The sequence below is a fragment of the Phocoena phocoena genome, chromosome 13, assembly GCF_963924675.1.
Source record: "Phocoena phocoena chromosome 13, mPhoPho1.1, whole genome shotgun sequence".
NCBI classification, from domain to species: domain Eukaryota; kingdom Metazoa; phylum Chordata; class Mammalia; order Artiodactyla; family Phocoenidae; genus Phocoena; species Phocoena phocoena.
The window spans coordinates 52,917,887-52,933,057 of NC_089231.1; the positions used below are offsets into that span (position 1 = coordinate 52,917,887).

At 43.2% G+C, this 15,171-nt stretch overlaps 1 protein-coding gene across 1 annotated transcript in view; it reads right to left on the reverse strand.

Moving 5' to 3' along the window:
- Nucleotides 1-15,171, reverse strand: part of COLEC12 (collectin subfamily member 12) — a 196,703-nt gene that overhangs the window by 26,147 nt on the left and 155,385 nt on the right. Inside the window, exons 4-5 of the mRNA XM_065889785.1 lie at nucleotides 9,792-9,890; nucleotides 8,001-9,047 (exon numbers count right to left, since the gene is read on the reverse strand). Coding sequence (XP_065745857.1) covers nucleotides 8,001-9,047; nucleotides 9,792-9,890 — 1,146 coding nt within the window. The remainder of the gene's footprint in view (nucleotides 1-8,000; nucleotides 9,048-9,791; nucleotides 9,891-15,171) is intronic.

Consider the following 15,171-nt stretch of genomic DNA (forward strand, 5'->3'; position numbering starts at 1 on the left):
TTTTGGCATCTAGATGATCCCAGGCTTTTAGGTATTACTTGAATCTTTTATTAGGCAGCTATTGAAGTGAAAATAAAATATAAGCCATCCATAGTGCCTTAAAACTGAGAACACTGAGATAAATGATGAGGGAGGTACTTATGAGCTCATGTGATAACAATTTGAATTCAGACTCAAGAAAATGTAACACTACATGTGAGGCAGACATGATGTCTCATACAGAAGAGCAAACTGGAGATTTGCTTCCAAGGCCAAGTGGGTGGCTGGCCTGGGATTCTGAAATGCCAGGATACCCATGTTGCTGATAAAGCCACCAAAGGCTCCAGAAATGCCTGTATATAACCGACACCAGAACTTGGAGCAACCGTGTTTACACTGCCAGCAAAACCTTCTCCCCAGGTTCCCAGGCTTCAGAGCCCAGAGCCTTGAACACACGAATCCCCTAAACAAGCAGCTCCAAAGAGGACAGAAGACTAAATCACTGTGCCATTTCCGCTTTAACAACCAAACTGCAGGCCTTGAGAAGGGCCCAGCCCTGTGTCCTATGCCAGAGATAACTTTCCAATTCGTTTTCCAACAAAACTGCTGGTGCCTAACAGAAAGTAGAGAAACCACTCCAATTCTTACTGCCATTCAACATCTTGGAGAGACTGTTTTAGAACCACAAGTGGTTGGGTTGGAAGATAGAAGAAAACAGTAATATAATCTGACATATTTTTCTTCTCATTAAAAAAATCTACTTCGCATGCAATGAAATTAATCAAACATTTATTTAACACCCACATATGAAAAAGTGGTCCTGCTTCACTTAGGTGAAAAGGAATATACAAATTAAAAGGAAATTTAAGAGATATTTTTTGGCAATCATTTTGAAGAAGAATTTGATTCTTGACCTCATGTTCAAGACAGTCAGGCTTCTGGAAAGCCATGGAAGCTCTCTCTCCACAGAGAAGGATATACTTAAACCACTGTTTCTCACCAACTGGCCACGGTCTACATCGATGCCTTTGAGTTGCCTACTCTCAAGGCTCCCCAGACAAGTGGTCTTGTTTGGGGAAGAGTATCAAGAGGGGGTGGGGTCGACAATGAGAGGAATCGAGGCCTCATGCCTGATCCACTTTGCTCCATGCCCTGTCCTGCTATGTGTGCTGTCCAGCCTTCCTGTGCATCTTTCAAGGTCCAGATCAAATGTCAGTCTCTCACTGAAGCCTTAACTGATAGCTCTCCTGAAGGTAAACTCTCGTGTATTCAACCTCCCCAAACATGCCATCTTTCTCCTGAATCATCCGAGGGCAGCAGGGTACCGTGTGGAAGCATGGGTTAAGGGACCAGACAGACCCGAGTTTAGCACTACCTACCACTGACTAGCTGCTTGATCTTGGATTAGTTACTCAGGCTCTCTGTGCCTCAGCCCCCCTCCCTGCAAATGGGGATGCTGACGATCCCTACCTTAAGGAGCTATAACAAGGAACAGAGACAACTTATCCAAGTGCTCACTGGCATGACTGGCATGTTGCAGACACTCAATAAAAGTCCACTAGGGACTTCCCTGGTGGCACAGTGGTTTGGAATCCGCCTGCCAATGCAGGGGACACGGGTTCGAGCCCTGGTCCCAGAAGATTCCACATGCCATGGAGCAACTAAGCCTGTGTGCCACAACTACTGAGCCCACATGCCACAACTACTGAAGCCTGCGTGCCTAGAGCCCGTGCTCCGCAACGAGAAGCCACCACAATGAGAAGCCACACACCTCAACGAAGAGTAGCCCCCGCTCGCCACAACTAGAGAAAGCCCATGCACTGCAACAAAGACCCAACGCAGCCAAAAATAAATAAAATAAAATAATTTATTTAGGGGCTTCCCTGGTGGCACAGTGGTTGAGAGTCTGCCTGCCGATGCGGGGGACACGGGTTTGTGCCCCGGTCCGGGAGGATCCCACATGCCGCGGAGCGGCTGGGCCCGTGAGCCATGGCCGCTGAGCCTGAGCGTCCGGAGCCTGCGCTCCACAACGGGAGAGGCCACGACAGTGAGAGGCCCGCGTACTGCAAAAATAATAATAATGATAATAATTTATTTTTAAAAAAAGTGGATTAAAGAATGAGTGAAAGCCAGGGGTCGGCAGCACCGAGTGTGATTCCTCTCCTGGGCTGGGCACCAGGAAGCCAGTAGTTAAGTAGTTTTGGACCCATATGGTACAACTATAGTCCTTGTGCACATGAAGCTGTTGTTTTCCACAGCGATGTACTGGCTGGGGCTCCAGTGGAGGGAAGTCTTGGATAGGAACTGAACAAACTCACTCTTGGGTATGAATATTAGCTAACCCCCTGCCAGGCACTGCACTATTTTATTTACATTATCTCATTAAGTCCTTATAACTCTAAAAGGTAGATGCAGATGGGAAAACCGAGGCACAGAGAGGCTAAGGAAGTTGGTACCCGTATCCAGGGCTATCAGGCTCTAGAGCTTTTGTTCTCACCCACTAAACCTGTGCTTCTCTCAGAACAGCAGGTGCAGGGAACTGTCTGATTGCACTAGAAGAATGTGACTTACACCTGCATGGCTTGCAGAGAATAGCTCAGGATGTGAGGTGAACTTGCCACCCAAGAGTGTGTGTTATGAGTATGAAGTCCTCCATGTGCCTAATAAGGATAAAAAGCATTACATTATTGGTAACAAAAAAAAAAATAAGGCTTTCTTAAGGTTTGGGGGTTTATGGATGTAGAGATAATTGTTATCAGGATTCAACATATGACTTAATATCTAGTTCCACATTATCATCTGGCTTCAGTGCCATCTAATCAGTCAGCTTCAGCTTTCACTGCCTAATGAGGCAAGTGTCTCCTGTGGCTGAAATGTCCCAGAAGCATTAGGGTTCTTGAAGTGCACGTCACCAAGAATTTCCTGGAAAGCATCAGTGTATTCTGAATCTTGCAGAGGCAAACCCAGCATAAGCCAGTGTTAATCCCATCCTGCTCCTTCCTGTTTTATCCCATCTGTCCCTCATCCTCAGGGGTGGGATGTGCGTACAGAGAACGAGGAAAGGCGCTAGAGATGCAGGGGGGGAGGAAACGCTTGCATTTGGAAGTGGGGGTCTCCCCCCAGTCTCTGGTTCTCTTGGAATCGCCAGTGGGCATTCCCGTCCTGGAGGAAGTTGAACACATTGAATAGAAAGGGGGTGGCTTGGCTTGAGAAGTTTCTCAGGTCAACTCACAGAAAGTGCAGGTAATGAGAAGACCAAGGATAAATGTAAATGGGAAAGCATATGAAAAAGAGAAAATACCATTCAGAAACCAAACTCTGAGGCCTTTCAGAGACACTGAGCCAGGAACCTCACCCTAAGAGACATCTCCCACTTAATACGTCTAAACAGACCTCCCTTTCTGCATCTCCTGGTTGGTACTGCCATCCGCCTAGGTGCTCAAGCCAAACACTTAGGAGACACCCATTCCTCCCTTTCCCCTGCCCTCCATGGCTGATGCATCCGTGAGCCTCGTCCACCTGCAGGCAGCAGCCCCTAACCCCGTGTTCAGTTTCTGTCCACAGCACCCCGACTCCTACGACGTACTGGTGCCTCTTGGCTGCCGCTTTGGGCTTGGGACACTTCGGGGAGGGAAATCCAGTGTGCTGTGCGCCAAACGTAGTCAAGATGGGATTGGCACAGACTCCAAACTGCACTGCCCCTCCAGCCCGTGAATTCCTCACGCCGGTGGGCACGGCCTGTTGTCCAGGGAAGGGCAGGGCTGTCCTTGATTCTACCTCCATGATTCCTCCTGACTGAGGAGACCCACTTCTGTCATCTCCACTGCTACCATCCATCCCACATCACCCATGACTGGTCCACTGCCCCTCACTGGACCCCTGCCTCCAGGCTCACTCCCCCAGAATCTGTTCTCCCCCCAGAGAACATTTATTTTTGTATTTAAAAACGTAAATATTTTTATATTTAAAAACACAAATATTTTTATATTTAAAAATATAAATCAGGTCATGTCACCACCTTCCTTAAAACTCCCCTTCACACTTAGAATGAAATCCCATCTCCCTGCCCTCACAGGCTCCCTCGGGATGGCTGGGAGGGGGGCGTGCACTTGCTGTGATTATCAATGGGGTTCGCACCATGGGCTTTGCACCAGACGCACTGGGCTCAGATCCTGTTTAGCTACTTATCGTTTCTGTAAATTTAAGGAAGTTCCTTAAACCTCTCAACGCCTTAGTTTCCTCATCTGTAAACAGGTGATGATCTTCTGAGTACCTGCCATACAGAGTGGGTGTTAGGACTCACCAAGATGGTTCATGAAAAGCCCTCATTCCTCTCATGCTCAGTATCAGCTGATAAAAATAATCAGAACAATGGAAACATTAACTAAGTTAAAGCCGGGCTCTGAATCTCCAACCATGAGCTTTTCATACCCTTCCTTAGCTGTTAAGCCGCACTGTCTGTAAACTAAGTATGTCAGAAGTTTCCTTGTAGAAGAGAAGTTAACAATTAAACCCATGGAGTAATAAAACTATGAAATTTATAGCTAGAAAATCTCCAGAATACCATGATAGGACTGCCTAAGGTATAACAACTTGCCTAAGGTATAACAAGAGACAATGAGAAAGCTCTTATTTTCTGAGGTTGCACGTCTGCTGAGATCTGCCCTCATTCTGAATTTAGGTTGAGGAAGAATAGGGAAAAAAATAAATCAAGCACTGAAGAACCTTCTGGTCATTTGAAAGCCCACCTCTTTATTCCGAGTATCACTCATACCTACAATACTTTGATGGGCAGTCCAACCTCTCTAGAGTTGGGGCATGCTTATGGTTCAGGAAACCCACTACAGTCTCAAGCAACACCAATTTTTATAAGGAACATTATATAAAACCAAGATTTGGGCTTCCCTGGTGGCGCAGTGGTTGAGAGTCCGCCTGCCGATGCAGGGGACACGGGTTCGTGCCCCAGTCCGGGAAGATCCCACGTGCCGCGGAGCGGCTGGGCCCGTGAGCCATGGCCGCTGAGCCTGAGCGTCCGGAGCCTGTGCTCCGCAACGGGAGAGGCCACAGCAGCGAGATGCCCATGTACCGCAAAAAACAGACTTTATTTTCCTTTAATGAGTACCCACTAGTCTTTGTTTCACCCTCTGGAGCACCTCCGATGTCATTTAAAATCTCCTCCACATGCTGGCCTTTTGAATAGTTGTAAACAGCTGCCTTATTCCCCACTAAGCTGTCTCTCCTACAGGTTAAAGTTCCCAGGTCCTTCAGTCCTTCCTCACAGCACATCGTTTCTAGACCCCATCATCCTGGTCATATTTTTCCAAGCATGATGGTCTGTGAGCGCCCCTGTTGAAAGGGGCTCCCCAACATACGCAGTATCCACCAGGAGTGGTTTTGCCATGCTGAAGGGAGTAAGATATCACCTCCCTCATTTTGGAAATCATATTTTTATTAATACGGTCAAAGATCACATTAACTTCCCTGGAAGACACATTTAGTTGCTTACAGTCAACTAAAATCCCCACACTTTTCCTGCACACTTCCTCCAAGCCATGCCCTCCCATCAACACTAGTATTTGGTCTCTTCTATGTACGAGCAGGTCCTATATGTCTTCCCTATTTATTTCACTTTGTTGGCATCTCTTTACTATGCCAGCCCCTGCAGATCATTTTGGATTATGATTCTATCACCCATTAAACAGTATATCCAGTTTCATGTCACACAAGTATTGGATGACCAGGTTATCCACGTCCTCAAGTGAGTCCCTGCAAAGCTGTTGAGCAGGTCCCTGCCATCTGCCACCCAGATATGCCTCCAGGCTCAGAGGGGCTCATGAACTATCACTCTTTATACTCAGTCATTCAATAGTATGGCAGTCACATCCCAGGGTGACTCCCAATGACTCATGCCCTCGTATAATCCCCTCCCATTAAGTATGGAACCTCTAACTTGCTTCTAACCAATAGAATATGTCAAAGGCGATGGGATGTCGCTCCCTTGACTAGGTTACATTTATAAGACTCTGTCTTTGCCAACTAGAGTGAGAGAGACTCCCTTGCTGGCTTTGAAGAAGCTGTAATGTTTTGAGATGGTCACATGGCAAAGGACTGGGGGTGGCCTTTAGGACCTGACAGCCGATCTTACAGTCCAAGCAGATGAAGTCTGCCAAGAACGTGAAGGAGTGTGGAAATGCGTCTTTCCCCAGTCAAGACTCTGATGAAACCACAGCTCCTCGCTGAGACTGCAGCTGGGTGAAACCCTGAGCAAAGGACGCACCTGAGCTGTGCCCAGATTCCTGACCACAGAAACTGTGAGATGAGAAGTGGGTGTTTTTTTTTTGTTTTTTTTTTTTTTTTTTTTTTGCTGTACGCGGGCCTCTCACTGTTGTGGCCTCTCCCATTGCGGAGCACAGGCTCCGGACGCGCAGGCTCAGCGGCCATGGCTCACGGGCCCAGCCGCTCCGCGGCACGTGGGATCTTCCCAGACCGGGGCACGAACCTGTGTCCCCTGCATCAGCAGGCGGACTCTCAACCACTGCGCCACCAGGGAAGCCCGAGAAGTGGGTGTTTTAAGCTGCTGAGTTTTTAGTAATTTGCTATGCAGCACAGAAAATGAATACAACCAATAAACCCATCTAACTGGGCTATAAGCCAGCACTGAGTGCTCCATCTTGTTCAAGGGTATCACTGCCAAGTGCCTTGGTGAAATCCAGATATGCTACTTTTCATTCTCCTAGTTTAAACAATATACTAACTCTGTTAACGTGAGGAAATAAGATGAGGTTCACCAGGCTTCTTCTTAGTGAATTCATTCTGATGACGATTGCATTCCTGAAAACTCAAAAATTATCCTTTTTATAATCTCTTCTCAAATTTTTCTTGGGCTTGAAGACAAATTCTCCATTCTACACAGTGTGTAGACTCTACCTTTATCCCCTTTTTTTGAAAATCAGGATTACTTTTGCTTATAGCCAGTCTCTTTTTGCCCTAAAATTCTCTTGATTTTAAGCTACATGAGGGCAAAGACCTTCTGGTCTTCTTTGTACACCCCAGAGTGCCGAGCACAGCATCTTCCACTCAGTACTTTCAACTTAAACCCTGTGAAAATAGTTATGACTGAAAATACTATTAATATATGGTTGCTGCAAATCTTCAGAAGTAGGCTTAATCTAATCCAAATTAAGTAGGCTTAATTTATAGGGATGATCTAGTTGAGAGCAAAACTCAGATTTTTATGTAAGTCCATTATTCCCCTCCTCTGTGGTGTTAACAGTTACTGTAATGGCCAACCATCCATCTGCTCATGACACTTAGAAGTAGGAATCTCTTAATGGTAACTCCATGATCTAAAAGAATTAATCTTCCTTCCAAAGGAGTCTGATTTATAATGGCACTGAAATAGCTAGGCACTAAGAAAATCCAAGTTAACCAATCTTTCATCCCACAAATATTTAATGGAACACATTTGAGCATGGTCCACAAATTCTTAGTTATTTCTGCTTCCTTTCAAGAAATGGAGCTTAATTCCCTTCCCCCTTGGGTGTGGGATGGACTTAGTGACTTGTTTCTAAATTAGAGACTGTGGTGGAAGTGATGGTATGTGACTTTTGAGGCTAGGTCATAAAAGGCATCGTGGCTTCCTTCTTTCTGTTTCTCTTGGATCACCTGCTCTGGAGGCAGCCAGCTGCCATATTGTGAGAATACTCAAGCAATTTCACATGGTGAGGAAACGAGGCCACCTGCCAACAGCTGACAAGCCAAGAGCCATGTGAATGAGCATCTTGGAGGCAGATCCTCAGCCTCAGTTAAGGCTTCAGAAGACTGCAGCCCTGGCCAATATCTTAACCACAACCTCATGAGAGTTACTAACCATCTAGCTAAGCTAAGCTGCTCCTGAATCCCTGATCCATAGAAACTATGAGATAATACATGCTTATTGTGTTAAATTGCCGAGTTTTGGGGTCATCTGTTACACAGCCATAGATAACTAATACAAACACAAATTCAGAATTTTCGCTTACCTTGTAGTATTGTAAAATTCTTGATGAGCTGACCATGCTTGGAGTCCACCAGCTTCATTTCTTCCATAATCACTGATAAGTTGGCCACTTCAGTGTCCAACCTCGACCTCATCAAATCTTGTTGCATCCTGAGAGAAACAGAATCCAAACGGATGTTGGCCAGTGTGTTATTCAAGGAGGTCAGATCATCCGTGTGTTTGGTCAGCGTATCCGTGCACGTGGTCCTGACTTCATTCAGGTTGCTGGTCAGTGTCCGTAGGTAGTGGGCCGTGTAGCTAATGTTGCTAATGATGTTCACAATGTCGGTCTCAAAGAGCTGGAAGCGCTCCTCCAGCTGGCTGAACTTGGCAGCCGTTCTGTTCTCTGCATCCCTGTGTACATCCTGCAGATCTTTCAGGTTCTGCTCATTGGCTTGGGAGGCCGTAGTGATGTTGTCCATCTGCCCTGCAAAGGAGCTGAGCTGGCTGTTCATGTCCTCCAGGGTGTCATTGTTGGCTTTGGCCAAGGCAGAGTTATTGGCAGCCAGCGTCTGCAGGCTCTGCACTTTCTCCTTCAGCCAATCCGTGTCCTTCTTGGCTTGAAGGAAAACCTGCTGCAGGTTCTGGAAGTCATTCTTGATTCGCTGGATTGCCTGGCTTGTGTCATCCAAAGAGCGCTGCAGATTTGTGATGAGGTTCCTTTGCTGTACCTGGGTCAGGTTCAGGTTGTTGAGGTTCATGATGACCACGTTGTGAGAATACATCTGGCTCTGCAGGTTGCCCTGAAGCACACTCGTGTCTTGCTGCAGGTTTGTGACGTAGCCGTTATATGCCTGGAGGGTTTTGTTTACAGTGGTGATGAGGAAGGAGTTATTCTCCAAAGTTTCTTTCAGCTGACTCTGCTGGTCCACCAGCGCATCCCCGCTCACCTGTAACTTCTCCAGCGTATCTCTGTTCTTGCTAGTCTTTTCTGTAATCTCACGAAGTTGCTGACGCAGATCCAGAATGTCTGACCTGAAGGTGGAGAGTTCTGAGTTGGTGCTGAGAGCTTTCTTCCCAGTTTGGTCCCCTGGAATAAGACACGTGTGTTACTCAGATTGGTGGGATGGAGAAGTGTTCAGGTGAGGTCACAGATCCCAGAGACCTAACTGGGATGTGCTCTATTTCATACATAAAACTTGTGGGATATGCAGACTGCACTGCAGTAGTAAAATCCATCTCTCTGTTAAAACTGGGTCCTCAGAAATTGGAAAGGCTACTGAGTACTAGGACAGACTAACTTGGGTGAACACTTATCTCAAAGGAGGGGGAATTTGCCTGATTCTAGAGCACTGGGAAGGACGTCAAGAAGGCAATAACCTTCTGTTTAATTCATCAAAATTCCTTTTTAAAAAATTGAAAAAAATCACAGGATAAGAATAGGCTGGTATCTTTTATTTTTTTAATTAATCTCTACAAATTTTTATGAAGTTTAAAATATTTCAAATAGGAATTTACTGAGTATTTCATAAAAGAGCTTTTAATAAAGGGTGTTTGTGGTTCTTTTTGATCAGGATTGGTGTTCAGGTTTTATGTGGCACATAATAGTGTTTTCTGGGGAGCAGAATTCAACTCCAAAATTGGTCCTTAACTTTAAAATTTTAAAGTCTTTGAATTAAATCATGAGGAAAGATTCAACACACAACATGAAAGTTTAAAAAGTCTTTCTGGGTGAATGTGAATTTAGAGCCATGTCATTCTAAAAAGCTGTAATCATTTACATAGAGTTGAGTTAGGGGATTCAACTTAATAGTTCACTCTCATTGCAGATTACCTAATTTTTTCAGGTCGCTTTCCACTGCTGTGAGCTTGTCATCATAGGTTTGGCGAGATGTCTCCATGCCACCTGTAACACTGTCCATTTTCTCTACAACTAAGATTTGGAAATCAATGGATTAATACACACACCTGCCCATATTTTATCTTTCAGTTTCAACAAGAGAGCATTTCATTACAGAATAAAGGAAACAGAGTGAAAGAAAAAGAGTATAAAAGAAATCAAATATAGGGAAAAGGCCATTCTTTTAGAAAAATAAGTAACGTACTTGTCGTAAACCCCGGTGGTAGTTTACTTGGTTGAGAACTGTATGTTCTTAAAAGCTGTTCTCAGGATTCTGTATTGGCTTGGAGATTTTAGAAACTGTATGCAACTCATTAAATATTTTTTGTATTATAGAAATCCTCAATCTGTGTTATTTTTTATATTAACTTCCATAGGTGGAGGCATAACACAAAATTTTGTCACTTATCAGACTCCCTACCATTCTTGGTAGGTGTAACTCGATTATATGGAAGGAGATTCCATGGCAAAGAAAATCTAGCTCAAGTCTATACATAAAGTTGTTGTAAAAGGGATGCAAAGTCAAGGGTGTTTGCTACTCTCTGTCATGAGTTCATCACTGAGGCTTGAAAATCTGCTTCTCCGTAGTGACAAGTGAATCTTTATCAGTTCCCAAGAAGGTGCCTAAGTGGGTTTCCAAATAATAATTTACTAAGAAGACTTTTTTCCCAGCATTTTCCTGATTGTACATGATAGGGAAAGTTAGTGATGCAGTGTTAAAGCCACTGTCATTATTCGTTCTCAGAAGGCAGTAATTGTCCATGGTTATGAATTTAAGTTTACCATTCTAAAATGTCTGGGAATTGTCTCCTAAGGCAAAAGAAACAACAGCAAAAATAAACAAATGGGACCTAATTAAACTTAAAAGCTTTAGCACAGCAAAGGAAACCAGTGACAAAATGAAAAGACAACATACTGAATGACAGAAAATATTTGGAAATTATATGACCCATGGGGTTAATATCCAAAATATATAAACAGCTCACGCAGCTCAATATCAATAAAACAAACATGCCAATTAAAAAACGGGCAGATTGGGCTTCCCTGGTGGTGCAGTGGTTGAGAGTCCGCCTGCCGATGCAGGGGACACAGGTTCACGCCCCGGTCCGGGAAGATCCCACCTGCCGCGGAGCAGCTGGGCCCGTGAGCCATGGCCGCTGAGCGTGCACGTCCGGAGCCTGTGCTCCGCAACGGGAGAGGCCACAACAGTGAGAGGCCCGCGTACAGCAAAAAAAAATAATAATAAATTAAAAAAAAAAACGGGCAGATTTATTATACAAACACCAAACTTACTGAATTATACTTTATTGTAATTTAAAATAGAGAATAAATATGTAACATATATGTATACACACACACACATATATATATATCTTTTTTTAAATTGATTTATGGCATCCTCGATGCTTCCCTGAATTCCAAAGTTGCAGTGTCAGACTCACTTTTATCTATTTCCTTCTCTTTATACCAGCCTTCCTCTTTTGTATTATTGGAATAAAAATATCCAGGTCAATAAACTCTAGTCTATAAAGAAGAAAACTCTTACTCTCCCTAACAGTGATCCATCCTATGTCATAATCTCTTTCATCTTCTACCTTCTCTAATATTGTACCTCTTCATATAAATGAAAACCTGATTCCTTCCCAATAACACCACTTCCCTGGAGGTCCACCCTAGTGGGGACTGTAGGTATTGACATAATTGTTTACCTCTGGCACATCTTGATCCTTATCTTTGAAATATCTTTTAACCCTTTCCTCCTTTTGAAATCAGCATCACCCAATTTTACTCTACTTTTCTATCTTTGAGGCTATAAACCACAGAACTTCAAGACATGGTGTACCTTCTCTCTGATTTCAGCATCTTTTTCTTCTCATCCTTTCAATGCAACATTTCTTGAGACTTCAGTGTTTCCCTATTCATCTGGAATGGACGCATTTCAACAACTGTCTCTTGTTCCTTACAACTCAAGCCATGTCATTGTAACTCATCTTCCAGGAGATCCCCACCACCACCAAAAAAAATCCAACCAACCAACCAAACAAACAAACAAAAAAACAGGCAGAAGATCTGAACAGACACTTTTCCAAAGAAGATATGCAGATGGCCAACAGGTATGTGAAAAAAATGCTCAACATCGTTAATCATCAGAGAAATGCAAATCAAAACCACAATGAGATATCCCCTTGATATCTCATATCTCATTTACACCTTGACAGGTGTAAACCTGTCAGAATGGCTATCCTCAAAGTCTACAAATAACAAATGTTGGCAAGGATATGGAGAAAAGGGAACCCTACTACACTCTTGGTGAAAGTGCAAATTGGTGCAACTACTATGAAAAACAGTAAGGAGGTTCCTCAAAAAACTAAAAACAGAACTACCATGTGTCCAGTGATTCCACTGCTGGGTATATATATGAAGAAAATGAAAACACTAATTCGAAAAGATACATGCATCCCAATGTTCGCAACAGCATTATTTTACAATAGCCAAGATATGGAATCAACCTAAGTGACCATCAACAAAAGAATGGCTAAAGAAGATGTGGTTTGTGTGTGTATATATATATATATCTCTATATACATATATATACAATGGAATATGACTCATCCATAAAAAAAGAATGAAATTCTGCTATTTGCAACAACATGGAGGGACCTGAGGGGTATCGTGTTTAGTGAAATAAGTCAGACAGAGAAAGACAAATACTGTATATCACCTATATGTGGAATCTAAAAAAATAAAACAAACGAATATATATATACAAAACAGAAACAGACTCACAGGTATAGAGAACTAATGTTTACCAGTGGGGAGACGGGAGGGGAGAGGGGCAAGATAGGGATTAAGAGATACAAACTATGTATAAAGTAAATAAGTAACAAGGATATATTGTACAGCACAGGGAAATATAGCCATCATTTTGTAATAACTTTAAAAGGAGTATAACCTATAAAAAAATTGAGTCACTATGTTGTACACCTGAAAATCAACTATACTTCAATAAAAAAATAAAGATAGAAAAAAATAAAGTGTACTAAGTGAAAAAATAAAAAATAAATGTCAAATAAGAGTATATCCCTCCAGAAGTAACTCCTGTGAGATCCAACCTCTAGCAGCTTGGGATCAAGTCTGACTGTCCCTCTTGGTATTGATAGCTTTTTAAAAAATAATGACCAATTTTTTAAGCATGAATATGTTTTATATATTACTTATCAGCCAATGGACCCAGTCTATTTTATTCAGCAAGCGTTCCACCCAAGTGGGACTGCGTGAGAAGATTCTCCAGGCTCCCATCAGGAAGCAGAAGTATGTTCCCACGCGTGGAGAAGCTGGAGAAGCTCGTCGTGCTCTATCTCAAGCTTCTATATAGTCTGGTCATAATGAAATGTGTGCTTTGCACCAAACGCTCTTTCTTCCCCAAGCCTTTCCATGCATGCTTCTCCCCACCTAGAATGTTCTTCCCTGGCCTCTTCCCCAAGCTAAGCCCTCCTTGCTCTTCAAGACTCAGCTGGTCACGTCCTGTGGGAAATCTTTGCTGAAGTTTATGTTGCAGGGGTCTCTCTCCCGATTATAGGACTCTCGTCACTGCGTTGTCATGGTTTCTCTACTCTAAGACCCTTTAGGGCAGGACAATTTGTGTTGGTTTTATCTCCAGCTCTTAGCTCAGTGTGTGGCGCGTAGTAGGTATTCATCACATACTTATTCATTACACCGTTTATTTAAATAAATGAGAATCTGCCTGCTGGCTGCTGAGGCCTGTGGAAAAAATCGACTGAGCTAGAGGTTATGCAAACAAACGTATAAACCAACCAATGCAGGGAGGCCTCGACACTGGCAATGAGTATGGCATTTAGTTGAATAATTATCGTTTTTTTTAAGATGACTATATAAACACAGAGGTACAGTTATAATAATCTGAGGGTTGTCTGATAGGCATGCACATTCCTAAATCCCTGGAAAATGGGAAGAACAAAATGTTTCATCTGCCTTTTAGCAAAGCTACCCTTTAAAAAAAAAAAAAACGAATGTTTACAAGTTTAGGTTCAGTTTTGATCCTCAAATCAAACACATGCCTCAGTCTGTCCTCAAACCACACACAGGATCTTAAGTCCTGACCTTTTTTCCTGGAAGCCAAAGAAACCTCTGAATATGCTGACAGGCAGTCATTTTCTACCCTCTCTAATTTTTCTTCCATTTTACTTTTTAAAAACACAGAACTGTCGTAGACAGCTAATTCAGGTTTGTATAGAGTAAAAGGAATAAATACATTCATGAAAAAAACCCAAAAACCTGTTAGGTTTCTCTTTGGTGCTAGGAAACTCTTTGCCCCGCCCACAAGGATTATGAATTGGTTACATGCACCACTGCCTGTGTGTCTGTGTTTAAAAACAGAGGATCTGGGTATAAAGCTGCAAACTTGAGGGCTGCAAAACTGGCAGCTTGCTAACTGCTTTAAAATACTAGACTGATGGAGATCCAGAAGTAACACTTGCTGTAATAGCACATAGCATTTTCGCTGTTTTTTTTTTACTCTTAACTCATTAGCACAAATTCTCTGTCAGGAAAATAGTGGCAGACCATCCTCTCTGACCCTGGAAACTCCCCATCTTTGGAGGCAGACCTCAGTTTGTAGATTGTTCTCATATGAGGAAAACAAACATGAAACACAGAAGGGTCACGAGCAGTCTGTTTTTTCACAGGCTCCCCTTTATTGGAAAGTGTTTCTTGACAGATTTTTTCTTCAAAGTATCATTGCTTTAGGTGTCATATCTGAAGTGCTGCCCTTCTTTAAGTACCCAAAACTCAATTCTCTAGGATCATCTGACAATAATATCTTTTCTATAAAAGCATGTTGGTATCATTCCCTGGCCTGGGCCACTAACCTCCTTCTCCCTCGTCTGGATTCCACCCGTCCTTTAAGGTCTACTCCAAATCTCACCAGCCCATCGTGCTAAGCCTTGCCTGATGATCTGATTCCACACCAATGGACCCTTTATCTGAATGGCAATAAAAACAGCCTCTGTGGATTGCCTACTCTTTGCAAGGTGCACTGCATCGTCACTGCAGTTAATCCTTATGACTGCTGTTTTACAGATGAAAAAAACTGAGGCTCAGAGATGTTCAGTAACTTGTCCAGAGTCACAAAGCTTATTATTTTTAATTTTGGGGGGGGTAAAAATCTACACTTTACTTTTTTAATTTTAAAATGTTTATTATTTTTTTGGCCACACAGCATGCAGGATCTTAGTTCCCTGACCAGGGATTGAACCCACGCCCCCTGCAGTGTAAGTACGGGGTCTTAAACATT